A 16,351-nucleotide genomic window follows, 5' to 3' on the forward strand; every position below is an offset into this window, starting at 1 on the left:
TTGCTTCTGCCTTAACTATCCCTAAACATTAAAACAGCCAGTCTTTAGACATTTCAAAGCGTCATGCGCTTGCAATTTGGCTTTGGTCTAGAGATGTGAGGCCTGAGAGGTTGATTCTTTTCTCAGTGGCTTGAAATAGTTTTTCATTTCACCCTGTGCTCAGCCGTGTATTACCAATTTTTCTTTTTTGACCAAACTAACTGCCGACTGCCGTCTACTGCTGGCGTGAGTGCCATGTCGTGTAACCCCCACTGTAAACCCCCCTCCCTTCTTTCAGTTTTCCCTTTTGTTGAGTTTAAGTTCCCGACATCTGCCAATTCCACCGCTGGTACCGACCCGGCCGGATACCGACCCAGCCGGTACACGTGGCAGAACGCAAGGATGTAACAACACATTGAGGCTGGAGAAGAGAGACCAAAGCTGGAAATTGTCACTAATTAACAACATGGCGCTAATTATCGGTGTCTTTAATTGCCCAGTAACCTACACAATTGTCAAAGGGAAGCCACCTGATACTTGGAAATTATTTTTTAATTACTGGAGAGGCGTTCAGTCATCATGAGCCTTCCAGGCTTTGATAATTACTCCTCTGTCACATCATCCTTAAAACTTTTAATAGGCTCGCCGTGCGTGCGTTGCCAAAAACTGTTGAAGCGCCACATTCAGGTTCTGCATCTGGTCTCGATGTGTCCTGGAGAAGCAAAATACGCATTAACGTTCATTCTTTTCCCTGATGTGTGTCGGCGTTCTACGGCGATGGAGAAAAACCTAAATGTTGCCATCCTTCTTGATTTCAGTGCAGTAGAACCTGTGGCAGTGCTAATCAATCCTGCCGTAATGTACTACTTATGCGTGTCCCCGAGGGCTTGCTGCTGCTGCTGCTGCTGCTGCTGCTGCTGCTGCCGCCGCCGCCGCCGCCATGTAGACGCTCAACGCCAGCCAGTAACAAATTGAGAACGGTGAACTTTCCCGTGACATCAACAGCTTTTCGTCCCGTGCGAATATTTTCGCTCTCTGGGTCAGGGCCAATTATGCGCCGCACCATCATTGATGTTGGAATCAATTATATCACAGCCATTAGGCAAGGCTGACTGATGTCTGTTGCACAAACAAAGGATTTCAATTAGCGAGCGGGGGGCCAGTTCATCTATCTGGTGGCAGTGTATGGAGTGGTTGGCCTTTTAATTTCCTTTAAATTAGCCTGTAATGAGGCCATAATTGGTGCCGAAGATGTTCGCTTTCATATTTCACGGGACAGAAAAAGCAGTTTATAATTAGACAGCCTTATCTGACGGCATCCTGCCTCCCAGATGACAATGGTAGTTATCGCCGCCCTCACATTCCAAGGCTGCAAGAGGAATCTCGCAGACGTGCGCACGGCTAACAGGACACGGGTTTCCAGGAGACACCGTATACATGCACGCCCATTAACTAACGTATGCTGCACAGTTGACTGTGAGTATGTATTTTGGGAATAATGGCATGCAAAACACGTGTAGCGCTCGAGTGTGTGGTTTAATGGCTCTCGGCACCACGCCTTGGCTTTCAGGGTGGGACTGGCATTCCATTTCCCTTTTTAACGCACTGCAGGCCAGGGTGAGCGTCACTCTGACAGTCTGGCGGGACTTGGCCCTCTGTCAGGGCTTTGGACCATTTGTTTTGCAGGAGAAGTCGCTCCCTAAAATAGGGTTGCACAAGTCTTACACAGCACAGTTGTGCTTGATTTCACCATTTCTGCGGTCTGAGATGGCAAACATGTTGAGTGAGTAACACTTGACACGGCAGCAGCTGCAGAGATCTGCAGCAACCGCTCCCCCACACTTTTTTTTTTTTTTTTGCAAAGATACAATTTAAAGGCCACATGTGGTAACTATCTTCTGATATACATTTTTCTATCTTGAGTTGCATCATTATTTGTCATCAAAACTTCAGAAAACGGTCCATTTATCTCTCTGTTTACATCCTGTCTGCAAAGGAAACTGGGTTTTAGCTTCCTTTGTTGGATCTTCACCAAGTTTGGAAGGAGAAAAACACAAGGTTACTGCAAGGTGACTTCAGAGGGCAGAACAAACACCTCACTGGAGGTGTTGTGGCCACATTAGTGGCTGTGTCAGTGCCCTTTGTGACATCACAGTAGAACTGTGTGTTCTAGTACAAATGTTCTGAAAAGTGGACCAAGCTAGCTCTAAAGGAGGGACTTTTCTCACTTCTGGGTGCTTCACTGAATCTGTAAACAGCTTAAAATCTGCTTCAAATTAATTTATTTTTTTAGAATTTGTAAAACAATCCAGATAATGAATTGCTATTGTTTTTTTTAAGTGCTGTTATTTCAATATTGTTAGATTGTCTGAGATTGTTTCTTGTTTTTTCTTTTTAGTGATACAGATGTTTCCTGAAACCAAATCAAATTAATTAGAGACAAATCTATTACGTTTGTTTCCTTTTATTGCTATTATGTGATTAGTTAACATGCAAATACACAAATCCATTTACCCTGTTTTCTAAGAGAGTCCCAAAAAAAAAGAGACCCACTGCACGTGGCAGCTAAAAAAAAAAGGAAAAAGTGAAATGATTAGCGAGCAGTGAGGGAAAGGTGATACACATTAAACGTTGCTTTGATTTCACACGGTGCTGCTGGAGTGTTTCAAATGGTCTGCGGGCTCGAAAACCTAATTTAACACTTGCGTGTCACGACGCCGTGGCGAGTGTGACATATTGTGGAAATAACACCGCGGCTTGGCCCCCGCAGCTGCGCGACCAGCTGCAGCTCAGCTCAGCTAGCGGCGGGTGACATTAGGGAAGGAGAAGGACTTCCCCGGCGCATGCAGCCGCACGCTCCTTGTTGCCATTTGAAAGACGCGAGCCCATTTGTCAGCGCTGTGACGAGTCTGCCTCTCTCCTCCCCAGATTGTGTTTGAAGCCGTAACCTCGGGGCAGCGCGGCCTGCTGGCCATCAAAGACGTCGTGGTCCAGGGCCACCAGTGCAGTAAGTCCTGTTGTTTCCCCCGTCGCCGTAAAAAGAAACCATCAAAGAGTCATTGTCCTTTCCATGACACCCTCTCCAAATACCTGCATCGCTGCTCTGTTCAAGGCCCTAACACCACGTCCCAAGTGTAAACCTCCTCGTGCTCACCACCTGGAAAAAAAAAAAAAATCATGAGCGTAAACTTGTCAGTCCCAAAGTACCCTCAAGATTTAATGCCGGAAGGGGTGGGATGGTGGCGGTGGCGGTGGGGTGAGGGGTGCTAACGCTTCCCTCAGGAAGAAAAATGCTTTCGAAAATAATCATGATAAGGTAAGTGAAACAAATAGCGTTGCTTGTGTTTGGATTCCACGCTGCTCCTCCTCTCTGCTGGATATTTAGCCAAGCATTCCGTCCCTCAGATCTTCCCAGTTTTCTGCTACCGTTGCTGAATGCAAGTGCTTGAGTCTGCGCCGCAGAGCTAATGAACACGCAATCACAGGCACAGTTAGAATCTTTGCTGCTCGCAACTTTCCAACTGCACTGCCGCTGCGGCGAGGGCTCTTTAGGAATCCCTCATTGCTATGCTTTTCAGGAGCCGGTCGCCTCAGTCCTCCAGCTCAGCTCCTCAAGTTTATGCTAAGAGGTTTACGCCCTCCGCAGTCTAATTCCAAGTCGATTGCCGTGCAAGATTTCATCAATCGATTTGTACTTTACAACTCATAGCTGGAGGAGCGGCTCTGATTGTTTGGCGCTAATGACTTGGTAACCGTTTCCAAGGCGGCTGAATTCTGACACTCTGTTGCGTCGATGGGATGGATTTATAAGGGTTGGCGTTGCATCCAAATGTATCCGAGCGAATCAATGCGGCCTCTCGAGATGATCAACGTTCGAATGCGGAAAAGTATGAGCGGATCGATAGCCCTGCTCAGTAGCAATAGGGTTTCTTTTGAGTGATGGGCAAAGTGATCAGAGGGACTCGTCGGCGGAGGCGCAGCCAGTCCCCTTTTCCTATTTATACCAGCGCGAGGAGTATCTAGAACAAAGGTGTGATTATGCCACCGGGTGGTCTGGCTCGACCTTGATCATTAAAGAAGACATTAGCGGCGGGAAGAATAGATCTGTTGACACCCAACGCATCGAAAAGGGCATACTTAGAAAGGAGGCGCAGTTCAAAGACGAGGTTATGAAATATTAAGTAGAAGTGAAAGTCATGACGATGAAAGTGATAGAATTAGCTTTGCCAAGTCTTTGGAGATTTGGATATGTTTCGAATCAAGGTCGCTCCGCTGAATTGCCCTATTTCTCCATGCAGAATAGCAGCACTAATCAAAAATGTTCTACATAAGTTATTTTCTGTGGACTATCCCGGCCAGTGAGCATGCCAATAATGAGCACAGCTGGAATAAGAATAAAGTTTTTTTTTTTTTTTTTGCTTCATGAATCGTTGATGCGATGCAGTTTGAGACAAGGAAATGGGTTTTGCTGCAAGGTGTGAGATCAGCCGCTGGTGTCTTCTTTACGGCTTACGGTGGATTGCGTTTTAAAATGGGAGGCTGGACTCTGTCGCAGAGGGGGGCGCGGGGTTGGGGGGGTGAGCAAGCAACATGAAGAGCAGCCATCCCTTTGTCCATCCTTTCTTTTCCCTCTTACTTCTCATCTTTTTTTTTTTTTTTGATTAAGTTATGGCTAAACTGTTTAAAATGATGATTGTTGTCATTCCTCCACAGTGACCACTCCTCACTTCCTGACTATAAAGGGGGTGGAGGTCAATGCTGGACAGACGGCGTCCTTTCACTGCACCGTCAATGGACGCAAAAGAGACAGTTTTCGCCTGTGGCTTCAGGTGAGATCTGTTTGTATTGTCTATTAGACTCTAAATAAGAGTAACTCAGGAGAAAGAGTTTTAGAAGAGGCCCCTGCTCTGGATACGCCTGAATTTCCGAGCCTTTTGTGTGAATACGAGCACGTTTTAGCATTTAATGCACATTTGACAGAACGTCACTGTGGGAGATACATTCGGCATTCATAGCCTCTGATCTTCTCGTAAACATAACTCAGCACACAAGGCCCACATACCGCCAAGGGTTATGACATATAAAATCATTTCCAAAGCAGCGTCCTGCTCACGGAGCAACAGACTGCTGATGTAGCTGCTGTCCCCAATTGGGATGCGCTGCAACTCCTCCAGTAGCAAATGCCTTGTCAAAATAAGATGAATGTATTACAGTTGGTTGCCCAGTCATAATTAATAGTCCATTAGCATATTCTTTTTAAAGAGGTGTGCGTTCTCTGCAGTAGCGGTTGTCATCCAGTCATGTGTGGAGAAGTGGAAAGTGGCCTCAAATCATTGACTGCAGGGGGAAAAGCCAAATAAGGATCCACCTTTAAAAAGTTGTACCAATTTTACCTCAGGTGTATTTTCAGCTCTGCACATCTTCTCCTCGCTTTTGTTGCCTCTGTTCAAATTGTTATAGAGCAGCTGATATATTGAATTTAGAAAAAACTTTTTTTTAAATGAAAAAAAAAAATCTATTTGCCGACTAGGTCAAGAATTATTCGTAATATTAAAAAGGTTTTCAATGCTAGCAGGAATGATTCCCAATTCCTTCAGATCAACTTGATCCAACCATTTGCTCATGACCTCATGAATCGTGTTTGAAAGGAGACAAAGATCTTGGAAGTGACTGGAAAAGCCATCACATTCTGGATGATAGTTATTACTGTTGTGTAACCATTCACTGGCATCCATGGTAATATCTTTAGCAGCATTTGTTTACAGCAGCAACTTCTGCCTCCAGCTCTTTTAAAAAATGTTTTTGGCAGGCTTGGAGCGGTGTGGTCCCGCTCTATAGCTTCGGGCTCTTTGTCTGTAGAAGAAACCAGTGTCGGTTATAGAAGCCCTAAAAAATTCAGAGCGATTGAAAACATTTTTTATTGGAAGTTAGTCAGGCGGATGTGCATGACTTCAGAGAATGATTCTGAGCCCTCCTGCTGCTGTGCATTAATAAATAAGTTGTTTAAATGTCTTTTCTCCAACAATGTAAAATTGTGGGAACACAGCGCAACCATTCGCTAATGTCCCGCCAACTGACTTTGGCAGATGCTCCTCTGTGCCCTTGCTTTTGACATCTTACCTGAGCTCCAGCTTTCCCGAGACCCCTGCGCCCAGGCAGCTGGGGATTATTCTTGTTTCAGACGGCCGCAGCACAGTCTTAACCTATATAGATGTCGGCGCCGCGGGTGCTGCCGCGCACTATATCCAGCACGAGCGCTGAGCCGAATTGACCTTGTTCCGAGCGGGCGAGGGTGGTGCATCTGGCAGACGTAACCCTGCCTGCGTCGCCGCTAAGCACGCTGTCACACGTGTGATCAGAGCGAGCACGACGCCAGGTAAAGGTCCTCTGCCAGGTACTCCATCATTTTAACAAACACGTCCTCATTAGCACCAGAGCTGGAAAACAAACATTAAGTGAAGTCCCCCGATGACAGTAATGAAGAAATATTTCTAATGAACAAATGTCCCCCATCTGCCTGCTGTGCGGGGTGACAGCTGGGTAGAGCCCTTTGTGTGTATGTGTGTGTGGAAGTGTGTGTGTATGAGTGTGATGAAGAGAGAGATAAATGTATCCCCCCCCCCCTCAGCCACCGATGGGAAATTGTAGGACACAAACAAACACAGCAAGAGCGAACAACAAGCACGCGTTCACCTCAAGGTTCTGCAAACACACAAGGTGGAGCCACTTTGACCCGGCCGTGTCGTTTCTGTCTGTGGTCTCGTCTTGGTTCTGAACAGGGCATCGGCGGACGGGAGGCGCCGATGAAAGCCACGAAACCTTGGAACAACCGGCGCTTCATTGGCACTTTCGACGTGGAGAACACGACCAAGGGCGACTCGGGCCGCTACCGCTGCATCGTCCACTCGGACAAAGGCGTTGGAGTGTCCAATTACGGCGAGTTGACCATAAAACGTGAGTGAACCAGAGTAAAGCACATAGCTGGAGGGAGCGAGGGGGCGAAAACAACAGACACAGGCCAGTTTGGGTTTGCCGGCTGGTTTGGGCATGACCTCTGCGCGTGCGGCAAAGTCAACAGGAGATAAACAGGAAACGCTGCTTGTTCATGGATGGAAACGTCCTCCAAGGCGATCCTAAAAATACTAGCCTTTTTTTTCGTGATTTGTTATCCAGCGGACTTTAATACCTTCCTGTGTAGGCTGTCCTTGACAGAGCACAATATACCAACCCCGCACACACACACACACACACACACACACACACACACACACACACACACACACACACACACACACACACAAAAGATCACAAAGGCGAGAGGCAGCAGGGTTTACAGTAACCTCAGTGATACGTCGCTCCTGCAGTCATTTGATATGAATTTATGGAGTCGTTTGCAACTAAATCCTGCAAGGCCTCACTTTCCTACAGCCCTATAGCCTGGTAATGGCCTCCTATATTTCTTCACCTCAATTTTCTCCCTGCGCTCTCAATTGAATTTACTGCCCTGCTTACCTCCTCTCCCCCCGACTCTCCCTCCCTCCTCTTTTCTTTTTTTTGTGCGCGCGTGTCTCCGAGCTTCATGTGATTGATAGGTTTAATCCCGGCTGTCCGGATCGAGGTCTGTCAATCATGCGAGAATGGCCGGTCCCAGACGCGGCGGACTGAAGTGGCGGATAAAGTCTCCTCCCGGCCGAGTGTGTCAGTGGGTTTGGACGACGAGCGCTCGGAGGGGAAAATTTAGCGGCACACCGGGGGCTCATGTATTTTTTCCATCCTCCAAGTCAATCAGCGCCTGGTCCCCACTCACACTTGGCTCACTCTCCAGAGGCGGTCCTCTACATGTACATGTGCACTACTGTTGAAAAGTTTGGGGTCACTGACTCCTTTTCAGCGTTGAACTCCATTAGAACCAGCTTCACGAGATAATCTACTGGAAAGCTCTCAGAACATCACTAGTGCAGGGAAATCAGTCAGAATGTGCTGAACACATTATGGGATGTCTTTTGCCTTGAGTGTCTAATTGAATGTGATGTCAGAGAATGAATAAGTGCAATATGCGGCCATCATTACAGAAGGTGAACGCTTTAGAATTGCTGAAAAATGTCTACATTTATAATGACACTTAGAAGATAGATGGATGGATAGAAGATAGATTGAAACTTTATTGGCTGTTTTTCAGTAGAATAACAAATTTTTCTGCTTTAAAAAATTAAAAATGCACTCAAACATTCTCACAGATAAAAGAGTGCAGATTATTTTATGCCGTTCAGAACAGACATTGCAGAGGGGATGAATGTTTTTTTTTGTCGACGTAACTGTAACTAGTCTTAGTTGTGTTGTGCTAAACCATTAAATAGTCAACAAAGCATCATCATTTATATATCAGGCTCTTTTAATGTGATCACACAGAATTTTGCACCTTGGAATTCACTCAATCACTTTTAATTAGACATTGGAAATGGTTTTCATTTAACACTAAAATGGTCCTATACTTGTTAAGCACATCTGAAATGATTTTCATGCACTCCTAATGATTGCAGAGCATTCAAGATCATTATTTCATAAAACCAGTTATAATGGAGTAAAATATAATATATATAATGGAGTTCAATGCAGAAATGAGTCAGTGACGCCAGAACAGTGGTGTATTTTCCACCAGGTTATTTCTTTAAGACAAACCCAGTGTCAATTACCCTTTGTCGTAAATATTTAAATTTGGATTCAGATTCAGATTCATCCGACTTCCCGCTTCAGCGTTCCGCGCCGACTTCACACCTCGACGGCTCTGACATAAGCCGACGCCTTAGCGGGGAGAAATGAGGCGTTTTGGCGCTTTGTAAGTGTCGCACATAAAAAAAAAAAAACGCTGATAACTCCCCTCATCGCGCCGGTCATAAAACAAGTGCTTAACCCTCCCAGTGATGCGCCCGAGTTGTAAATCCTCCTCAAATGTGTGTCCACCGCTGGTTATTTTTTTATTTTTTTATTTTTTCGGAGGCGCTGCTGTGGATTATGAGCCCGCTACAGCCGACGCCCCGGCCGCCTCTCCTCCTTCCACCGCTCGTTAGCATACAGTAGCCCCCCACCCCCTCCCACCATTCCACCACGAGGAGAGTGAATGCTTGATTATCCCAGATAATCACTTCTGCCTTTCATGCCAGCGTTCAGTCAGATTTATGTGCTGATGTGGAAGTGCTTCCTGCGCCGCATGTACTTCCCAAGCGTGGCGCCGATTGGACGGCGGCCTCTCCTGCAGTTGCGGCCAGTGGCTCTGAAAGGAGGGATAATTGCTCGCCATCCGGCGACTCCTTTTCTGGGCACAGGACGGAATCACCTGGAGCCCGCCGAGCCCTTGGCCCTGCTCAAGCGCAGAATTCTGGGCCACGTTACCGAGTGGAGGCTGCGCCCTGTCAGCACTAATGAGGGCGGCCGCCAAAAAAAAAAAAAATCGAAGGTCGGTCAGCCATTCGGCCTTGTCATTTTTTTTCCCCCTGTGGTCACCTCATCCCCGTGTCCCAAACAGATCAATTCTTTCCCTCGCAGCAGAACCAATTAGGACGAGTGTTACAAGAAGCCTCTTGCATCTCAGCCAAGACGCTCCGCGACGCGTTGGGTAAATAATGGACGGCTCCTTAAAGGCTGGAACAGCAGTTCAGTGAGCAGCCGCAGCTCTTGCTTTATGCAGTCATTCAATTTGGACGGACGCAGAAAATGACTCTCATGAAAAATTGTATTGCACGTCCTCAAATGTTGCAAGTGCGTACAAAGACAAGCAGAAATGTTTCGCTGCTCCGAGGTGAAGACATTTGATTCACGGTGACGCCGGGCCTCCCTCGGAGCCTCGTCTGTTTTCTCCCTTGTTGATTTCTGGCCAAAAATAATAAAGGTACAGAGGTCAGTGCAGGTCAGGTCAGTGCACTCCTGATTATAACAGGGTCGGTTTTTTTTTTTTGCATTTTGTTACACATACATGTTCCACTACTTAAAAATGTCTTCAAGAGTTCTTCTTTCTTCATCTTTTTCTTTTGAACCATTCATTCATTCATTCATTCATTCATTCATTCATTTTCAACCCCTGCTTCTCAGGTGAAGGTGGGATTAAACCCTGGACAAGTCACCAGTTTATCTCCGGTTCCACATAGAGAGAGACACACAACCATTCAGACTAACACTCACAACCACGGAGCACCAAAATGACCTAACCTGCGTTTTTAAACTGTGGGAGGAAACCGGAGAACCTGGATAGAACCCACGCAGACGCAGGGAGAACACGCAAACTACCGCACAGAAAGAGCCCAGGCCTGGGAATCGAACCCGCAACCTTCTTGCTGTGAGACAACAGTTCTAATCACTGTACCACTGTGTCATCCTTTTATTCAATGATTTAACACGAGGCTCAGTGCTGAGGGTTTTTGCCCCATGTCTTGTGTGCATGTATGCGCCTGCGCTCTGGCGCAGGGCTGCAGGTGCCGCAGCGCAGCAGGACTCAGCTGCCGTCGGCCCGTTTGGCCGCCTGCTCAACGGCGCCGCCGCAGCTGCTGCTGATTCCCTTTGCGTTTGTCTGCCGCTGTCATCAGCGGCGCCGGCGCGGCCCTCTACAGCGACGCCGTCCGACTCTTGGGCTAATTCCAGGGCCCGACTGTGATGGACATCCCACCCCCGACCCCACATATACACACATACACACATACACACATACACACACATCCCTCCAGGGACTTAAACAGTGGGAATTGAGTTGTTCATATTCCAAAGTGCTCCAGCTTTTGAGTGTGTTTCACACTGGTAATCCATTATTTTCCATGTGGCTGCAGCGGCTGTGGAGCAGCGGATTACTGCACCTACAGGAATTATTTCATCACCAGCTAAGCCACTGTTGCTTTTGTGAGGCGGCCACTTTTATCAAGTTAAATGAAATGCTCGTTGCACTAATACGTCATTTCTGCTCGGTCATGTTGTCGCTGAAATGTGACGACGCAGCCGTCCAAACTGAAGGAAAAAAAACATCATCCTTTTGATTTTTCGAGACAATTGATCTGTACAAAACAGAAAAAAAAGTTAATTGATGCAGTAAAATTATCACTTTGGATGTGTGAAATTTGACTGTATCTGCATGATACTCTTGTGTGTTCTTTTTAAGTCCATTTCTCCCTTTGCTCTTTTAAAATATTCTTGTGAAAGGTCCTAATTTTGTTTGGATTTTCTTTTTTCCCATTCCATGGTTGGATAAAGGTAGATAAATCACATCTGGTCTTTTATCAGTACATGCCATCTGCTTCTCAGCAGGAAGAAAAAAAAAAAGTGTAATTTTTGCTTTGAGAGATTTTTGTCGTTTTAAAAACATTACACACAAGGGCAGACACCATTACAAAACCATCTTTCTTGTAATATATATGTATATATATATATATTTATAAATTACAGCCAGAGCCAGTCCTGCTTTATGTTGTTTTAATGAATCAGAGCATATTGCAGCCTAACTTGTTTAAAGCCCTGTTTAAGACACAACAAGCCGCCAAAGACCATCAAAACAAGCCGGATTTCGGATCAACCTCGTCGGGCCGTCTGGCATGCAAAAAACACAAAAAAACTGGCACGGATGGCGGCGGTCCGGGTGGAAGACGTGCCGGATTAGCCGGTTCGTTTTAGGTGATGTTTGACAGCCACCACACGGAGGCTGGGATTAGTGGAGGAGTGTGAGGGAGCAGCGAGGAGGTCACTGCAGGGCGACCATCTGCTGAGGGAGACCTTGGCCTGCTGACGAGCCCGCAGAGACTCCTGCCATGACGACTGCAGGGGAGGCAGCCAGGCAACTAATGGCATTAGCACGTTACACGTGTGCTCATTAGTGGCACTCGCCGCCCGCCGCCGTCGCAGCCGCCGGGACGTCGCAGCCATTGTTGCCTCTTGACGAGGGAAGATTCCTCAGCAGTCACTCTTCCGTGGCGACATTGGCTGTTTTTCTCTGTTTTGTTTTTCCATGTTGTCAAGCGGGGGTTGGACATGGAAGTCACGACAATGGGATGAAGACGTCCGGGTTGTAACCATGGCGGTATTATAAGAACTGGATACGGGACTGGCAATATGGCGGCGCGGCGATTCTTTTCTAGTGGCCACTCGAAGTACTACACTCCCATAAAAAGCCCAAAAAAGCATTTTCCCCATTTCACCACAATAGAAAAAGAAACGCCTGTAAAATGTCTGAAAGTATGACCCAATCTGCCTATTGTAGATTTTTAAGTAATGAACTTTTCTAATAAAGAATAATAAAGGCCAGAAAAGAGTTTCATATTCCCAGCGTGATGTCACGGCTGGTTGTGATCGGCTGATGCGGCCTGATGCATCCTGGGAGTTACAGAGGCATGGCGTGAAGTCCTGCCTGCTCCATGGGGCCGCACAAAACTTTTTTGGCGTATGCTCTGACTGATGCAACTCCATGGAAAGGAATAGGCCACCATGTTGGATCCTGTGGACTTGGTGGCAACACGCATCTCACCGGCACATTCAGCACAACAGCAAGGATAGCAACGTGCCGCCTCCTTCTTAACAGGAGGTTGCTAATAAAGCAGCGGCTGCAGCGTCTTGGCGTCTGCTTATATAATGACACGGTGCTGAAAATACATCCAGGCGTTGATAAAACTCGTCTGACATTTGGAGAGGGCTCATTAAAGCCAGAAATGGCACAATGTTTGAAGTAAGAGCGCACAAATGTGGGTGACATAACAGAGAAAAGGTTCGCTTCAAGGTTAATGTTGAGCACCGCGTCGCTCTGAAAATAACAATCTCAAATAAACACAGCCATGGTTCCAAGGACCAGGGGGGCTGATTCACTCTCCAGGCATTAAAAATGTCATTGTTTTGGCTGCGTGTCTATATGCAGTGGTTGGGCTGATCATTGTCTAATGAAATGTCTGTAAGTTCAAACTGGGTCGACTCAAGTGAAAACTCAGTGTTCTGCCGTCTGTGTCTGCCGAGGAAACTGGAAGGTATTTGCCTTTGAAACACAACTTCTCTCGTTGCACTTTAGCTATTACACTCTCACAATATTTACGTTTTGTTACCATTGTTGAGCTGCATCGCACCACAAAAGGATGCACCACATCTGTTTGATGCATAAAGTTCTGACTTGTTCATGACATAAATTCAACTTAAATGTGTGAATGTTTTATTGCCTTTTGTCCTGTGTGTGGAGATAAAACTTCGACTTTATGTGAGCTTTGATCACCATTGGACACATCTGTCTTTTCTTGTGCAGACAGAATAACATTTGTAAACTTGTCACTCACCAGAAAAACATATGTAGGTATTATTCGTGTTTCTGAAAAGTTAATTTTTATTTATATTACCTGAGCGTTTTTTTTGTTTTTTTTTCATTTAATGGGAAGAGTCTTTCCTTGTGTTTTCTTGCCTGAGCACTGCAGCATGTTGTTGACAATTAAGGAGGAGAAAAAGAGACAGGAACAGGTGTCACTCACAAGTGCTCAAAGTGAACAAAACAGAAAAAAAAACACTTTGAAAAAGCGGCCCCACACTGTTCCGAGGCCCCAGTCTCCACAGGGAACCTTAAACTAACTTAAGTTAAAGAGCCGTGCGCACAAGGAAATTGCTTTGTAGTTCAGAGGAAGAAGTGAAACTTCAGCAGTTTGTGCCACTGCATCCCCGACAAACTCTGCATAGATGCTGCTCCCCTCTTGTGGGGGAGCTGCATCGCTGTTTCGAACATGCATATTTATACTCTGTCAAAAAAGATTTGGCTGATTCTTAAAATATCACTACCGCTCACAAATAAGCGCAGACACGGAGACGTGTTGTGAAAGGCAAAGAAAAAACAAACAAGCAACCAAAAACAAACAGCCAACATATTTAACGTACATTTGTCAGTATTTGGTTTCAGCCTGAGGACGGAACAACAGTCTTTAGAGTTTAAACGGCCCCTCCAAATCAGACAAGAAGAGGAGACAAAGTAATTATCAGCAAGCCGAAGCTGAAATCAATATGTTGTGGACCAGAGCGTCGTTTGTCAGGGTGCTGCTGAGCTTCGTCAGTGTGCATCTGATTAGGAGCTCTCGCAAAGCACTCTGACTGACAGTGCAGGGCTCCTCCTAACCAATCAATGAAGGAACAATTCTTAGATAATAAAAGGCGCTTTTACATTAAAGGATTTGATGCAGCTCATTTTTTAAAAGAGCCCTATTCTGGACATTTCCAGGCTTGAGGAATTCATTTTGCTGATCTGCTCCCAACAAAGAACTTGAAAATAAATGTAAACAAAAAAAAAAAAAAAAAATCATGAGATTTGAACAGTACAGGCCCCACAAAACAAGCGTTTCTCTCCACCTTTGGCACAGCTCTCTTTCTCGTAATTGGCCAGCCGCTCACTGCTACTGCTAGCCACTGGGAAAGATGGCTACTAGCTCACATGCAGCGATGCCTCACCCACATTTTAAAAAAGTCTGCAGAAACATCACTTTGATAATACGCTGGACTTGATGTAGAAAGCCCACGAAATACAAACTGCACATTTCATCGCAGTAAAATGTAAAAATCCAGCCCATCTAGAAATGCGCAAGTTGTCATTTTGTTGTCATCAGTTGTCAAAAGTATAGCCCCTTTAAAGTTTTTCATTCTGAGAATGCGTGAGGTGAAAGAATTTCCTCTCCCATTTTAATTTACATTTTCTTCCCCCCCCACCCCGGCCTCTTCCCCAGAACCCCCAGTGCCAATTGCCCCTCCTCAGCTAACAGCGGTTGGCGCCACCTACCTCTGGATCCAGCTGAATGCTAACAGCATTAACGGAGACGGACCCATCATTGACAGGGAGGTGGAGTACCGCACTGTCTCTGGCACCATGTACGACCTGCAGCCGGTGGACAAGACCACGCACAAGATCGGCCACCTGGACCCGGACACCGAGTACGAGATCAGCGTTCTGCTCACTAGACCTCTGGATGGAGGAACTGGAGCTCCCGGGCCGCCACTCAGGGCCAGAACCAAATGTGCCGGTAAGGTCAAAATAACTCATTTTGCTTCATTGGTATTGGGCTGAGGGTTGAGTTGCAGTCAAATAACATAAAACAGTAGATAGATAGATAGATAGATAGATAGATAGATAGATGGATAGATAGATAGATAGATAGATAGATGAATACTTTATTAATCTCCAAGAGAAATTTGCATTTACAGCAGCTCGACAAGATACAGAACAGTACAGAGACATGCAAGGTTTTGAACCAATTATATAAAAGAGAGCACACAGTGCTATACAAAACTATACTATACCAAAGACAATGGGCTACAATTTGGACAACCATATACAGTACGATACAATATTGTACAATCCATCCGACCATGATGGTTTGCAATACAGTGTTATATAATACTCTGCCGATACGGCCATACATTACCATATTATACGATATCTTACAATACAATAATATATACGAGACAGTACAATGTGATACGTTATTTTATTTCACTAAGTACGAGATGATACACTACAATAGAGTAACATGCTATCCAATACGGTTTATTGTGAAATTGTCTTGGGCTGAAACTGGACTTTTTGAAAGTAAACCAGGAAGAGAAAAGAAGTAAACAAGTCCAAAGTTATTGGTTGTGAAAGACTGCAGTCACACAAGTGCTGCAGCATGACTCATGGCAACACATGGGTTGGCAAGTTATCCAGTCTCCACTTTTGCCTGATAATTAATGATCTGCTGCTTACACATCGGAGCCGAATGGCCAGCAGAGAGAAATATCACAAAATCATTTGCAAACCACTGCTGTGGTTTAAACAAGGACCTTAAAGTGAGTGACTCAAGGTAAAGCACTCGCTCTTTAGATGCAAATAACTACTGGCAAATGACTGGCCAGTGGGTGGCATGTCTTACATCTAAACGGACACATAACTTTGTTCACTTTTACATTAAGTCTGTCTGGGAGGACTGCGGTGTGTCTGGCATACTTGAAAGGCTTTTTATGTTCTAACGTGGGGAAAAACATTTGCTTTTGAAAACATCTAGAAAGGGAAGGTTCACCTTCAGCACTTTACACCACACAATACCAATGGCGGGTCCACTTGATTATTTAATCAAGTCGCAGAAAGACTGAAATGTGTCGCACGATGGGAAGAAAGGTGGTCACAGCAGTTCAAGCCCACTATTCATAGGAGAGTTTTTCAGATTAAAAAAAAATAAAATCTTTATGAATATTGCTTTGGGCTTCTTTATGTCTGTGCCTGAGCTACAGCTAATGAACTAAAATAAGCATCTCAAATAGACTATTGGTACAAATCGCTCCCTGCTTGCAATAAATATCCATCAGGGCTGCATTGTTGGCGGCGCTACATTGTGTTTCCTCTAACCCTCACAGC

General features: G+C 45.6%; 1 protein-coding gene across 4 annotated transcripts in view; it reads left to right on the forward strand.

Annotated features, from left to right (window-relative positions):
- The window catches only part of LOC142885482 (receptor-type tyrosine-protein phosphatase mu), a 170,496-nt gene that overhangs the window by 51,368 nt on the left and 102,777 nt on the right, over positions 1–16,351 (forward strand). For all 4 annotated transcript variants that reach the window (XM_076021959.1, XM_076021961.1, XM_076021960.1 and 1 more), the window contains exons 4-7: positions 2,908–2,986; positions 4,693–4,808; positions 6,759–6,933; positions 14,688–14,981. In XM_076021959.1, the coding sequence (XP_075878074.1) occupies positions 2,908–2,986; positions 4,693–4,808; positions 6,759–6,933; positions 14,688–14,981 (664 nt within the window). The remainder of the gene's footprint in view (positions 1–2,907; positions 2,987–4,692; positions 4,809–6,758; positions 6,934–14,687; positions 14,982–16,351) is intronic.

The sequence above is a fragment of the Nelusetta ayraudi genome, unplaced genomic scaffold (genome assembly GCF_046127955.1).
Source record: "Nelusetta ayraudi isolate G7.1 ecotype Tasmania unplaced genomic scaffold, CSIRO-AGI_Nayr_v1 ptg000011l, whole genome shotgun sequence".
Lineage (NCBI taxonomy): Eukaryota > Metazoa > Chordata > Actinopteri > Tetraodontiformes > Monacanthidae > Nelusetta > Nelusetta ayraudi.